This window comes from Coturnix japonica, chromosome 24 (assembly GCF_001577835.2).
Source record: "Coturnix japonica isolate 7356 chromosome 24, Coturnix japonica 2.1, whole genome shotgun sequence".
NCBI classification, from domain to species: domain Eukaryota; kingdom Metazoa; phylum Chordata; class Aves; order Galliformes; family Phasianidae; genus Coturnix; species Coturnix japonica.
Genome location: NC_029539.1, coordinates 3,846,039 through 3,860,824, shown reverse-complemented (window position 1 = coordinate 3,860,824; position 14,786 = coordinate 3,846,039). Strand labels below are relative to the sequence as shown.

Below are 14,786 nucleotides of genomic sequence, written 5' to 3'. Positions count from 1 at the left end.
TGAAGGTAGCAGCCTGGCTGCTGCCAAGGGAGGGGAGCAGGGGGCAGAAAACAATTACATGGGATGCACTGGGGATGGATGGGGGGTTTGGGGCGGGAGGACATCAGCATCTTTGCAATGAGGCGAGCTGCTGGGAAACGCGCATTTCCCTGTCGTGCCGGAGCAGCTGAGCTTGTGATGGATTTATTTCATCCAGAGCGATTGACCCAGAGGAGATGGCAGGAGGAGGGGGGGGGGATGAGCTCTGCTGTGAGCTGATGAGGTAAGAAGTGGGGTACCCCTGGTGCTGACACGCTGCCAGCCATGTCCCCATGGGCTGGGTCTGGTGGCTGCACCATCTGCACAGGGAATGGAACTACAAAAAACATCCCCCGCCCCTCGCATCCCACTCTTGGTTAAGTCTCCCCTTTGTTTTAGCCGTGCTCAGCATCCTCTTGTTTTCTCCACTCTCTATTTCCATCCTGTTTCTGGCTCGCTATGCAGTTTGGCCATCTCATCCCCAGGCACTGGGATGGTGCTGCTGTGTCTGGATGGATCCCAGGGCGTCCCTTTGGCGTCACATTTGGGGGTCTCAGTGTTGTGCCTATGGGCAGCCCGGAATTGGTCTGTGTGCATCACGCAAGCAGGACAAGCTCTTGTGTATAATTAATGGCACTAAGCATCTGAAGTCATGCCAGAACCATTACCTTCTGCCTCTGAAGTGGGACATCTGGGCAATTAGGAGCTGCAGGGTTTTTATGTAAGGAGTCCTGCACTCTCCTGACTGCTTTGCCAAAACCTGAAGTACGTGCGGTGTTCACGTACAAGCTGGGCTTCCAGCCCCTGTCTCCAAATGTCCAGAGCTTCCCCACTGGCAAATGGGGAACAGCAGCCTGGTCCAAAGGGACAGCACCATTTGGAGTGGCCTTGCTTAGCATGTCCCTGTGTTCTACCACTCGTGATTGAAAGCAATGGAAGGACAAACCTAACACTTCACAACTTGCAGGCTGCTCCAATGGGATCCATGCTGCTAGGGAAACCAGATGATGAATATATTTTTAAACTTGGAACCCATGAACCACTTATTATTTCTGAATTAGGAATCAAAACATGTGAATAATCACTCCGTTGCTGCAGCAGATGTATTCGGCTTTAAGGTCACTTTGCTGTTGTTTGGTTGTTTTTGTTGTTGAAATTCTGTGGTTTTAAAAAGAAGTTCCTCTGGTTCTCTCTTTGACATCCCTGACATCCATGTCATGTTTGCTCAACTTACGAGTCAAAACAAGTGTTATGCCAGGCGCAGCGCTGCAGGGTCAGTGTAACCCGTGCAAGCAAACACTATTCTTTTATTTTTCAATACATCAGTGTCACTGGATGCCCCAAGAATATGGACGATGATTTTGGACTGCCATATCAGCATTGGTTATTCCAGGCAAGGCTGTGTGAATTGGAATGCATTAAATCATTGGTGCTTGCACACTTAGCTTGCTGTTAAGAGCCACTGATGCCCAGGCACTGCCCTATATCCGCAGCCCAGGGCTCTACTGCAGCAGCTGTGGGCAGTGGTGGGGCTGGGGATGGATCCACTCCCCATGGTGGTTCTTGGTGCAGAGCAACCGGGTTTGATGTTGTTCTATCAGTTATAGAACCCAAGAGCAAGGGGGGGAGGTATTGGATTTTCAAGGTGAATATTATGAAGTGCCAAGTGCAGCTAACAAGAGTGTGGAAAAGTACTGAGAGCTCAAAATGGAGTCAATCTCCAATTTCAGAATCCTTTAGCAGTTGCATGGAGACTTAGGTGCCTTTTCTAAGGTTGTGGCATTGCTCTAAGGTGCTTCTGAGGAGCGTCTTCTGGTTTGTTGGGTTGTGGGTTGTTATTTTTGCATGTAAGATGAGGCAAAACGGGAGGGATCCGTTTCTCAACTTCTTTAGAAAGAAGGGGAAGTGTTGGCGTGCTGGTGTAATGATGTCAGCATCCTCTTGAAGCTGCAGTGACGAGCAGCTTCATCCCAAACATCGCACGAGCACTGGATTTCAGTGCCCTGTATTGATAACTATCCCATCTGCCTGCCCTTATTCCCTTCTTTATTAATTTAGGAAAAGATCTTTATTTCCTGCTCCCACAAGGTTTTATTTGAAGTGCAGTGGCGCTTTGAGGGCAACTTTTGTTTTCTTCTCCTTTCTAAATCTGTTAAACCGAGAGGAAGGGCTCTGCTCCCTTCCCCCCTTTCCTTATGCCCTTAATAGCTCTTTCTGCTATTTTAATCTGCTGTGTTTGGAGATGAGGGCCCTGACAGTGCTGCAGCGGTGCCATCGGCTCCAGCCGGCACGCGGTTGGATGTCATTGAGCTGTGGATATAACACTCTGATCTGAGGTGCATGCACTTGCTTTCTCCTTATCACCAGCTGTAAGCAACCATTGGGTGCTGCCTCCCCTTCTGCATCACTCCTGCCCATGGGTGGGTGCCCCCATCCCTCCCAAATCACCTTCTATTTAGGCAAGCTTGGTTAGCCAAGCTGGCACCGTGCTTTCCCCATGTAGTAACTGTTGCATCCCTGGTCTCCTTTCTTATCTCTGCTCCCAGTTTCATTCACTTTTCTATTTGTAACCAATATAGAACGTGAGTTTTGTCGCCCGCATTCCACCTGGTGACCTTGGTTCTCCACGAGGTCCCCGCTGTAAATGAGATGTGGCATCGCCGCGTGGATCTTGATAAAATATATCAGCAGATTAATTGATTTTCATATTGATTCGCTGGGGTGAGAGGGGTGCGGATGAAAACCAAGCATCCCCTAATGGTACCCTGCACCAATGCCATTGCACAGTGCTCGTGGGGAGGCAGTGGGTCTGTGGGGTGAGGCAGGATTGATGCTGAGAAGCGAAGGGGGAATTTGGGTCCAGGAGGCACATCTGGCACGTTGTGCGCTTGGCTGCGTGCTTGCTGACAGGTGATTGGTGTTATTAGGATAAGTGAGCTCACCCCACAGAGATATTGCTGGTGCTCTCGGCGAGGAGCACGGAGGAACGTGAGCAAACCTGTTATGGAATTGGTGTTTTGGGTTTTTGCTTCTGAATTGTTTAACTTGATTTCATTTGGGATGCTGAGCCACGCTGGTCCTGCACCGTCCACCTTGCGCTTTATGTGTGTTGTTTGCAGCAGGGAGAGAACACAGCAGCCGACAGTTCTGCATCTGATGGAACAACGTATTTATAGCCCGATATAAATAAAATCAGAAGGTTCCTATAAAACTCTGTTATTACTGCAGTACAAAGTTAGAAATGCTTGAGGTTTCTGCTGCTTGGCTCTCACATACGGCAATGAATATTTTATAGGAAAGGAAATACTTAGTGTCTGAATCTTTTTATAGTGCTGCTACTTACAGGGGTGGTAACCTTCCAGCTCTCACGCGCAATTGCAGCAGCTCCTCCACCTCTCACGGGGCTGTGAGATGCTGCTGCCATGCTCCAGTCTGGATGCATGCATTGAGTGCAAGGGAAACGCATGGGGTGCTGAGGTTCAGTGCTTTGGGCATGGCAGTGGGATTTCTGACTGTTGCACAGACAAAGCATAAGGAGCATCTGTGAAATGCAGAAGTGTGGATTTCTTTCCATGCTTTTTCTCTTTCAAGTCAGTGCAAGACTCTTAGCACCATGTTAATGTGTATTTTTATCTTGTCTTTAATGTAGTAAGGCTCTGAGATGTCACTGATGCAGCCTGATCTCCCCGTTGTGTTTACAGCAATAGGATGAGAGGGAATGGCACCAAGTTGCACCGGGGAGGTTCAGGTGGGATATATTAGGGAAAACCTCTTCTCTGAAAGAGCAGCCATCGGCACAGCTGCCCAAGGAGGTGGTGGGGTCCCCATCCCTTGATGTTCAGGAACCATGGAGATGTGGCATTGAGGGACACAGTTTAGAGACACTATTGGTGGATGGTTGGACTTGATGGTCTTTGAGGTCTTTTCCAGCCTTCATGATTCCATGATTTCAGAGAGTCCATATGATTTTTCAATGAGCTGGTTGCCCCATCAATGGCTTTACACATAGCATCACGTCTGTTTTGCTCAGCCCTGGGTCATCTATGGGGAGAAGCTACCACATGCTGCAATCTCCTTATTGTTTCTTTACCCCCATTTTCTACTTTCTCTGCTCAGCACAAGGCAGAACAGCCAACCTGCTCCTCCAGAGCGCGTGCGCCTGGCTCAGTGTTTATTGCTGAGAAGTTATTGTTGCCGGCTGACCTCTGCAGTGGCCGAGATGGAGGAAACCGATGCAGCTTTTCATTGCAGAGGGACGCTGGCAAGGTTGCTGGAGCAATCAATCCAGGGTTTTTACTGGGGAAGTCTCTGGGTGCAGCCCTAGAATGAAGAAGACTCAAAACTCTGGGTTTTGCCCCCATGCCGTGCTGTTTTTCCCCATGGGGAGTCAGGCGTGAGGGAAAGCTCCATGCACAAATATCAGAGGTGATGTGCAGCTGCTGGGGCTGCTCCTGCCGACAGCGGGTCGGGGCAAGGCTGTGCGCCCTGCAGAATGGGAAGCAAGCTCTTAACCTTGCTGTGTGTGTCACCTCGCCTTTATTTATTAGCCAGGCTCCAGCAGCGTTTCCTGGCGCTCCGCAGAGCCCCGCGCCGAGGTTGTGTTTGTGCCGATGGATGCGTGTGTCTATTTCCATCCTGGAGGTGACCCTGGGAGCCCTGGCTGCATGTCAGTGAGCGCATGGGGCTGGAGCTGGAGCTTTGCTCTGTATTCAACAGGTATTTAGCTAAACTCCATGCTGGTACAGCCTTTCCTTGCCAGCAAGGCTTTTTTCCTCCTTCATCCCTGCCTTTCCCCGGTAGCCGTGCGTCCTGCCAAGTCTGTGCACAAGCCTTGAAATGACAAAGTACCCTTTAGTTAATTGCACAACGGATCGCCTAGAGTTAAAAGTTCTGATTTATATGACTATAGCTCTAACTGCTCAATAACACAGGCCTGTAATCTACTTTCATTTCAAACAGAACTGTGATTTATGGGGCAGCATGCCGCTTTAGCTCAGAAATGAGGTGTTCAACATATGCTCTGTTGACATAAATTTGGAATTTATCGCTCTTGTCAAAACTGCCTGTTGGACAAAGGTGCGTATTAAGGCAATAAATGGCTCAGAATAGTTTTCTGTCAAATTTCCTAACCATTGTATTCAGTCTATTTGAGGGAAAAATATATACTTAAAAGTAATCAAATGTCCCAAATACATGCATCTCGCTCAGAGAGGAAGGGGAAGGGGCTGCGGGGTGAGCTTGAGAGCTTTCCCTGCGTTGGGTTCTGTGGAGTGGGGGCTGTGTTTTGGGGAGGTGGAGGGGGGTGCTGAGGAAGGGAGGCGTATCAAAGCAAAATGGAAGGGGATGGGTTTTGTGTAGCGGTGCCGTGGTGGGATGGGGACGTAGGCTGCCCCACGTCCCCTTTGCCACCAGCCCCATCCTTTTCACACAAAGCACCCCGTGGGGAAAACTCATAATTTTTACACCGCGCGGTCTCGACTGGCCGAGCCTGGAATTACTGTCCCTTTGAAGTGCTTTTTGCGGGGCATTTACGGGCCTTTTTAATTGCCTGCAGCTTGCGAGGGGCCTGCCTGCATCCCAGCTTTTGTCCGGCTGCACTCCCCCAAGGGGGGGTCCCGCTGCCCCTTGGCACGCGGCTGCACGTGGGGCAGCCCCACTGCCTCCTGCCATCCATCCCCTGCATCATCCAGGGTCACCTCCTCACCTGGAAACCTCAGTTTCTGCTATTTATCCTAACGGTAACTAAAGAGAAAACTATCTTAGAATAAAAGTTCTGAAACATCACCCTGGGAGGGCAGGTGTTCTGGAGGTGCCGGGCTGTTAAAGGGGGAAAAAAGAGAAAAGGAGCGTTTCCCAGTTGCTCACATTCCCATGAGCATCCTCCTGGTTAATATGCTTGGGAGCGCACGGCATAAAATTTCAGCATCAATAATAAAGTGGAGTTTATCTTTTTGTACTTAAGTTTGGGCATCGCTTCTCAGTAGTGTACTTCAATATACTTCCCCCCCTACCCCTCCCCTTTATTTTTAAGGCACAACTTCAGTAAAATGGTACAAACACATATTGATCTTTCCCCTCAGATCTTAACAGCCTGAGCAGCTGTAATACCTTGCTTACATCTGCCAGGTTGGTTGGTTGGTTTTTTTTGTGCAGTTTTGCAGCATCTCCTTAATCCAGTGAGCATAAATAGAACATTTCAATCATATTTTGCTACTAGGAACCTGGCAGATAAAGCGCTTTAAGACCTTGTTGAAAGAGCCTGTATAAGATTGCGAGCGATAAGATCGTCCTATAAGCAGCCGCCAAATGAAAAACTTTTGTTCCCTCTGAAATTTGTTGATAAAGATATTGAAAATAAATTACACGGCGAGAACTCGAGCGCTTTAAAACAATAAGCAGGTTATGTAACGACTGGAAAAATCAGCACCCAAGTTTGATGGCAGATGCAGATTTCCAGGAGCTGCGGCACCCGTGAGATTAATGGGCTCTTTTGTTGGCCGTGGCGCCCAGCCCTGCTGTTTTGCTCTATTTTGCTGCTTTTGCTGGAGGAGGTGGGAAGGAAGTCTTATTTATGAGTGCTTGTTGAGGGCTGAGTTTGGCACTGGGCGTTGTTGTTTGTATTATGGTGAGATGGGAGAGGATGGGTGCAGAGCGCAGTGGAGATCCATTCAGTATCCATTGGTGGCTTTGTGGGAGTCCCTGAGCATCACTCCTGTCCCCTGAGCATCCCTGCTGTCCCACCCTCATCCCATACACCTTCACCTCCAGACCTGCTCTGAGCATGGCCACCCTCCAAAGAGGGTCCCACTGCACATTGGCATAGCGCACATTCTGCTCCTCCCATCTTGACGTTCTATTCCAGAAAACCAGAAGGAAATATTTCTGCTGGCTGAAAACTAAGAAGTTTGATGGCTCTTTTTGTTGGTTGGTGTTTCGTTGGGTTGATTTTGTTGTTGTTGTTTGCTTTTTTGTGCGTTGAAGATATGGAGCTCTCTTGCAGTGTTCAGCAGAAAATGTTGCCCGTGTCTCCATGCTGGTGTTGGTCCCTATGGACCAACAAGGTGGAGGACAAGGGGACAGCACAGGGCTGCAGGAGATGTGGTCACTGAGGTCTGGCAAGAGTTTGTCTTCACTTATGGGAAGACACCCATAGAAAACCAACAGTAGGAAATGGTCGTTGTATCCTTGAAACAATCGGGAAGTGGTTTGAGTTGGAAGGGACCTCAAAGGCCATCCCTGCAGTGCTCAGGGACACCCACAGCTCCAGCAGTGCTCAGTGCCCCATCCAGCCTCACTTAAAACCACCAAAGTTTTGCTTGAGCTGATCAGCCAACTATGTTTTAACTCACTGGAAACACGTTCCAGCCCTAAAGAGGTGAGGGCTGTAACTTTGGCTGTGCTCTCCCCAGCAAAAACGTTTGAACCTGTAGGTGCAGAACTCAGCTCAGCCTGAACCACAGAAGTGTGACAGGCATGTCCATAATTAAAAATGTAAAATTAGAAGATTGTCACTTATTTAGCTGCTTCTTGGCAGTAGAAGTCTGTCAGGAGGCTTGTGTTTTATTTATTTTTGCAAGGCAGATAAATCCTTTGGATTCTAAACTGCCTTGGCCTGAATTCGTGCATGACTCTTAATCCTCTGCTATGACACAGTGAATTCAGGACAAGCTTGATTAATAATTATATTCTACAGCAAAGTTGAGGGTTGAAACAAACTTGCTCTACTGCTTTTTGCTGTCTTGTCTTTCTCTGGGAGCATTTGCTCAGTGCTGAGTCTCTATAGCTCAGCATTCCCAATGCTGCAGTGTAGCATCCTTGGGTCTCCTCATTACCAGGCAATTGTGGGGCTGGCTGCCTTGCACGCTACCTGGAGGAGCCATCTGTGATAGCCACGATGGGAAACAACTTTCTTGCAGAGTGCATTGCACTGCTATGTTGTCTCAAAGCAAGTCGTGGGCTTTCCTTCCTTTCACCATCCAGACCCATACAAGACCATTTCTGTTTTGTGGTTGGCAACAGCACAATAAAAATATACTTGTCTTGTTGCAAAGCAGTGATAAATGGTGGATTCGATCAGAGGTCGGCGTGTGGCTGTTTGGTGTGGTGCTTCTCCAACACACACAAATGCTTCTCTGTTTACAGAATCTGATTTTGAAATGATGCTGCTGCTATCATGAACTCTTCCTTGCCACCAGTATGAAAAGTTTGGGTTATATGAGCTGCATCCCTTAAGCAAAAGCCAACAAACTTGGCTGGAAGCATTCGTTTCTTGGGGTTGATGCTTCTGTCAGTTGCAAAGCTGCTCTTGTTTGCAAAAGCCTGAGCTTATCAATCGTGTGAACCTTGGTGTGGTGTGGGGTGTTGTAGGTTGCAGTTCTGGTTGTGCAGTTTGGCAGAGGCGGGTGTTGTTTTGCACACCAAGAAATGGTGAGGGCCACATTTCCTGTTGGCTGGCTGATGGTTGTTTTTTTTATGTTGTGATTGTAACAGGCCGTGTCTGGGTAGGAATTGAGATTTGATAACAGATGTGTCCAAGCAACCTCTTAGAGTTACATTGCTTTGTCTTAAAAAGCCCAACACGTAGGTGGGAGTTTACCAAAAGATACTGTATGTAGATATCAGGAATGGCTGATGGATGCAAACACATATCCCACATTCAATACTGAGAAACATAGGATCTTACATAGCATGGCTTGGGTTGGAAAGGCCCTTTAAGATCATGGAACCACTGAGTTGTAGAACGAGTTGGATTGGAAGGGGCTTTAAAGATCATAGGACCATAGAATTGTAGAATGGGCTAGGTTGGGAAGGTCCTTAAAGAGTGTATAACCTTAAAGAGTGTATAATGATCCTTATGTATAGTGTATAATGGACCTTAAAGAGTGTATAATGATTGGGTTGGGAAGGTCCGTAGGATGGTTGTCTTGGGAAGGTCCTTAAAGAGCACAATAATCATAGGATGGTTGCATCCTGCCCTCTCCCTAGGCCCCCAGCAGCACTAACCTGTCTGTGTTTTCCCCTAGGAAGCTGCACAGCGGTATGAAGACGTACGGATGCGAGTTGTGTGGGAAGAGGTTTCTGGACAGCTTGAGGCTCCGAATGCACTTACTGGCACACTCAGGTGGGTTGGGATCGGGGTGCTGGTGGGGATGTGCTCAGTGCCCACCTACTGCGACCACTTGATACGTGCATTGCACCTAGGGGTGACCTCAACCCCTTTGCAGCAACAAATGACAAACATCCAGCACCCATCCCTTGAGATGAGACTTTTTGGTGTTATGTTTCGGGTTTGTTTTCTTGTTGTTGTTGGTTTTTTTTCACCTTGTTTTTAAAGTTTGTTTCCAATTCTGTAACTGGGGAAATATTTTCCATGCTAAGCAGCCTGCAATAACAAACTCCGTGTAGTGCTCAGTGCTCTGTGCTGCTGCCAGAGGGCTCAGGCAGTGTCTTTGCTCCTGTGTGCTGGGCATTGCACGCTGCTCCTCACGTACAGATACCCGGCGTGGCTTCATTAGCAAAACTGTTGCAGAATTAGGTATTCTCTGTCTAATGAATCTAACTATCGGGTTCAAATTATGCAGGCCCTTTAATTAAATAGATATAGGAAGGCTGGAGCTCTGCGCTTGGTGAGGAGGCTTCTGCAAGTCAATTTAGCCTGATGTTCCTGTTGGGCATGCAGCCCCATGTACAGCTCAGGGTTTTATTTAATTAAAACTAAAAAAGAAATGCAGGTGGCCACTGGGATGTGATGGGATGCTCCGAGGGGAGCAATGCTGCATACTGGACGCTTGCAGGGGGATGATGCTAGGGAGCATCTCAGGGATGCTTCAGGTTGGTGGCAGAGATCCTGAGCTCGGTTGCTTTATAAAGCAATATCCCACTCTGCATGAGGCACGGGGGTCGGGGAGGGGCTGAGGGCCAGCAGCATTGCCCTGGGGCTGCAGGGTACGGACATTTCCCCTCCTTCCTCCCGCAGCGCTGGCGTGCGCGGCTCGTGTTTGTTACCGCCGCTTTGGCTCTTGTCCCATCCATGGCTGGCTGCCAGCCGTGCGGGTACAGTATGTACAGTGAGCGCCGAGCCAAGTTTGTCATCGCTCAGGATTAATTTTTTCTCTAATCTGGCAAGGGTTAGGGAGGGGGGGGGAAGCGGGCAGGGCGAGCTCTCCCAGCACTCGAAAACAGCCGCGGCGGATTCCAGCGCTGTTATTTATTAAAGCAGGAGACCTTTGCACCTCTCCCCTCGCCTCCCCCCAACCCGGCCGGGATGTAGCTTGGCTCTACGGGGTCGGCTTGTTTTCTCGGTCAGCTTGCTTCATACACGAGCTGATGATTGAATTGGGAGCATGCCCCAAAGGAGATGGGTACCCCCCCACCCAGCTCCAGTGCCCCCCTCTAAAGGTTGAAGGTAGTAAACTATATTTTTAATTGCAGTTTGCATTTCCAACTGTTTTGGGGAGAAACCTGATGACAAGGATGCACTGCAGCTAATGGGGAGATTAGGGAGCACGTCCCCATTGCCTCTCTGCTGCAGGGTGTGGGGCACGGACCTCATCCCCTGGCATGTGATCATGGCCATCACAGGTGCCATGTAGCTTTGGTTCTCAAAGAGCTGCGTACGTCCCCAGCCATCCCAGTGATCCTATTTTATCTCTTTGACCAAACTCTTCCCATAGAGGGACTGAAGAAGCAATGACCTTCTTCTCGAGCTGAAGTGCTTCGGCACAGAAAGGCAGGAGCCCACATGAAGTGTTGCATGTTTTATTCTCATGGCTGTTGATCACTTTCCAAACTCAACCTGCTTGAGACTGTGCCTTTAGGACTCCCCTGTGCCCCAGGGTAAAGGAGAGGGGTGGTCCTATAGGGAGAGGGGGGTGTGAAGGGGCCATGGCCATCCTTGCATCTGTGTTGTCCTTGTGCTCTGAGCTTATGAGGGTGCGTGTCTCATGGAAACTCATTTCAGTTTGGGGTGGTGGGGTGCGGATAAGAGAATCCAACATGCCTAAACGTGATCATTCTCATCCTTATAAATGTCCAAGCCAGCCCTATAGGGGTTTTGTGGTGTGCAGTGTGACGTGGGGGTTATTCGGTGCTCTTATCTCAGCAGCTTTCAGGTGCATGATAAATACTCTGCCAAATGTTTACATTTCAATATAGGCTTACCCTTAATGAAGTGCAAAGTGTTGGTGCATGCGTGGCGTGGCTGCATTATCTCTGCCTGCTCCTAACAGGGATGTGTTTGCAAAAACTTTAAAGATTGCATTAAGAGAAGGACAGCAAAAAAAACCCCACTCATAGCCAGGGAGAAGCAGGGGGGATTTGGGGATTTACTCCTTCCCTGCTGCTTGCTTTGCCTTTGCTTCTGGTCCGAAATCTCTGCTGTGGAGATGGATGCTGTAATCACCCAGACTGGAAATGGGGACAAGGCCATGTGTGCAGGCTGCTGTAATGCATGGGCAGTGCTGTGCCCTCCTGTAGCACCTGCACTGCTTGGGGGCTACAGGGGGATGGAGGAGCAGTGCAGGGAGCTGCAAGGTGCAGGGAACAGGCTACAGCCCCGACCCTGCTGCAGTCCCATGGGTGGGGGGTCCTATGAGGGGCACCTGGTGGTGCTCATCCTGCCAAGATCAGGCAATACAGCCTCATTGCCCACTGCCCATCTCTGATGAACATCACCTTTCCTTCCTCGCTGGTTATCTCCAGCTGAAGATGTTTGATCAGAGATGGAGGCGATAGCCCCTCGCTGCGCTCCTCCCTCCATGCCCGGCATTGTTCGGTGGAAGGGAGCAGGAAGGGAAGCGCTGAAGGCTCAGCAGGGATTTTTCCCGGCCCCCCCTCACCCTGCCTGGCCGCCGTCCCGTGTTCGGTCCCCGAGTGATGTCAGCGGCCTGCCGGCAGGTCTGGATGTTCTGCCAGCATTCCTGCGTTTATGATCATCCGCAGATGTGCATCCAAGAACACACTGTACCCACAGCAGAAATTAATGCAGGCTTGACTGCCGGCCAACCCGCACACACAGGAGAGAGGAAGAAAGAAAACAAAAACTGTTTAATGCTGTTTATAAATTATACACTGGCTGATGAAAAATACATTTCTCTCTCTCCCCCCTCTACCCCCCCCTCCGCCCCCCAATCCTTTCTGCCTCGGGAGTCTGAGCTGAGACCAGAAGAATATGGTTTGCTTTTTAGCTCCTGTTTTGGCTCCATTCCTAGACCCGGCTGCTGATTCAGAGCCAGCTTATTTTTTCCCCCCCTTTACCTGATGAAATATATTTATTTTTCACCCGTCACCGCTTCTCCTCTCTCCCCTCTTTTTGGCTGCTCTTTGTTATTTAAGGTGTTCTGCGCCGCATTATGCAGAGCGCGATGCCAGGACCCATTACAGCATAGTGCTCTCTGTAGCAAATAAATCTTACGCACATCTGTCTACATTAATACTGCTAAATATATGTGATCATCGCGGCGCAGCCCGTCGCCTTTCCAGGTTCCTCGTCGTGCATGCGAGATGGGAAAGTTATGGAAGTTCAATGCAGGGCAATGTGCTAAAGCCCCCCAAGGGGGGGTCGGGCTGGGACCTCTCCCCTTGGCTTGGAGCCGCCCTCTGCCCCATCCCCGCTCCTGCCCAGCCCTCCCCGCGCCGCTCACAATCCATTTACATGGCTTTTGTGTTTTTTAATACTGCTAATGTTTATCATTTGCCCAACAGGCTTGACAGATTTTGTTTCCTGTAGAGCATCGCGGCTTTAAAGCCCCCTTGTTGCTAAGTAGCAGCCTCCCTGTACTGTAATGGGCTGATTTCGTATTCCGTTCAGCACTGTATCTTATTTTTGTATGCAAGACAAAGTGTTTTGATGGAGGACGATTGCAGAAGTGTCTGGAGGCTGTTTGGAGTTTTATGGGCTGTATAGTACACTGTGTGCTTTCTGAACAGAACACAGGCTGTTGAATTTTGGATTGGATTTGTCATTTTTTCCCCTCTGAGAGGAGGCTGTCAGATAGAACATTACTTTAAGGGTGGAGGAAAAGTGGAAATTATGTAATAACCTTTTTTATTGTTGCTAAGCTGAAATGATTATTATTTTTTTTTAACCTGAAAATATCCCTTTCTCCCCATTGCGTCTCCCCTTGTCCCCAAGCAGCACTCCAATTAGCAGAGCTGGCTGATGAAGTTGGGATGTTGACGCTGGTGGATGCTCTCCCCACCTTTGGTGCATCCATCCCATCCCCTTATTTTCGGGTGGTGCGTGAGGGAGGTGCTGCCTGGTGCCTTCCCATGTCAGGTGATGTGGCACAGCAGTGGGCAAAGTCCCCAGCAAGGGACAGCCTTCACCCTGTCCCCCCACCTGGAGTGGTGCAACCACTGCCACCTGGCCAAGCCAATGGCTTGGGTGCCAAAATGAGCCCAAAGCACAGCCCCGGTTCATCCCTTGCTGGCGTGTTTCCCCTTGAGCATCGCTCCTGCCCTGCTCTTTGGGATGCAGACCCATTGCCTTGCAGCTTGAAGGCAGCTGCAGAGGAAGGGTTGCGCTGAGCATCCCATTAGGAACCACTTGGGCACCTTTGGTTGCTCTTTGCTGACGAGCTGGAAGGAACACATAGGAAATACTTTGGTTTACATGTTCCTCCTGTGCTACCTGGCGCTGCTGTCTGCCATTTCCCCATGAAGCTGGCCCTGATAGCACTGTGGATGAGCTCATCCTTTGAGGGTGAGGTTTACACTCAATTCAGAAGCCTTCACCTTTTATAAAACCCCCACCTCCCATTTTTATATTATCTTTATATTCAATTATTGCATATATATGTATTTTTAATGGCAGTTTAGAGAAGAGGATGAAAAGAAAACCCTTTCACATCTCTCTAAACCCAAGCCTAGTTTGCAGCTTGATATTTTCAGGCCCTTCTTAGATGTCTTTTATGCTTTTAGTGGAAGGTACTGGAGGTTTTCCTAACTGTCTTTTCCACTTGGGTGAAATAGGGGAGAGGAGAAGTAATAATAATAATAATAATAACAATAATAATAATAATAAAAAGCAGCTTTATGCAAGCAAAAAAGAAGAAAACAAGAGAATGGGGTAGAGAACAGGCTAAATTTAAAATTGTAATTGGCTGACTTCCACAGGCTTGCGGGTGTTTTAATGACTCATAATAACTTCATTTAAAACCAGCTGAGCAGAAAATAGATTGGAGAGGAGCCTCAGGCCATTATGGATTTGTTTTTTTTTGACAAGCTCTGTTTTCGGCAGCCAGGAAGGCACTCACAGAGGGCTCGGCTGTTTTCTCTCTCTTAGAGTTGGTGGTCTGCCCAAGAGAGATTGTATAGAAACCAGGGCTTGGATTTTTTCTTTCTTTTTCTTTCTTTTTTTTTCTTTACTGATTAAAAATAGATGCCTTGAGGTATTATTTTAGCATCACTGCGGGTTGTTTCTTTGCACTTTTGATGTGGTGAATGGAACATAAATAAAATTGTTTTTGAAATTACTGAATTAATTAGGGTAGTAAAGCGACGACAGTGCATAAATTTACTTGGCACTTCTTTTTTTAATCCATATTTTTTTTCCCCTCTCTCCACCTTCTCGCCAATTACAGCGTTTTAATAATATATAATCCCAAATTTTTATTAATCCCTCGTGCCTGAAGGGGCGGGGATTGGAGTTGGTGCTGTGTCACGCATGTAGGGCTGTTGCTTTGGAGCACGCGTTGCAGTTATTTAGGGTCTGGATGTTCTGCTGATATGGAGCCCTGCCTCAGGACCCTCCTTGAGATGCAGCACGG

General features: G+C 48.7%; 1 protein-coding gene across 3 annotated transcripts in view; it reads left to right on the top strand.

Moving 5' to 3' along the window:
• The window catches only part of ZBTB16 (zinc finger and BTB domain containing 16), an 87,558-nt gene that overhangs the window by 40,376 nt on the left and 32,396 nt on the right, over nucleotides 1-14,786 (top strand). For all 3 annotated transcript variants that reach the window (XM_015884108.1, XM_015884106.2, XM_015884107.2), the window contains exon 3: nucleotides 9,042-9,139. In XM_015884108.1, the coding sequence (XP_015739594.1) occupies nucleotides 9,042-9,139 (98 nt within the window). The remainder of the gene's footprint in view (nucleotides 1-9,041; nucleotides 9,140-14,786) is intronic.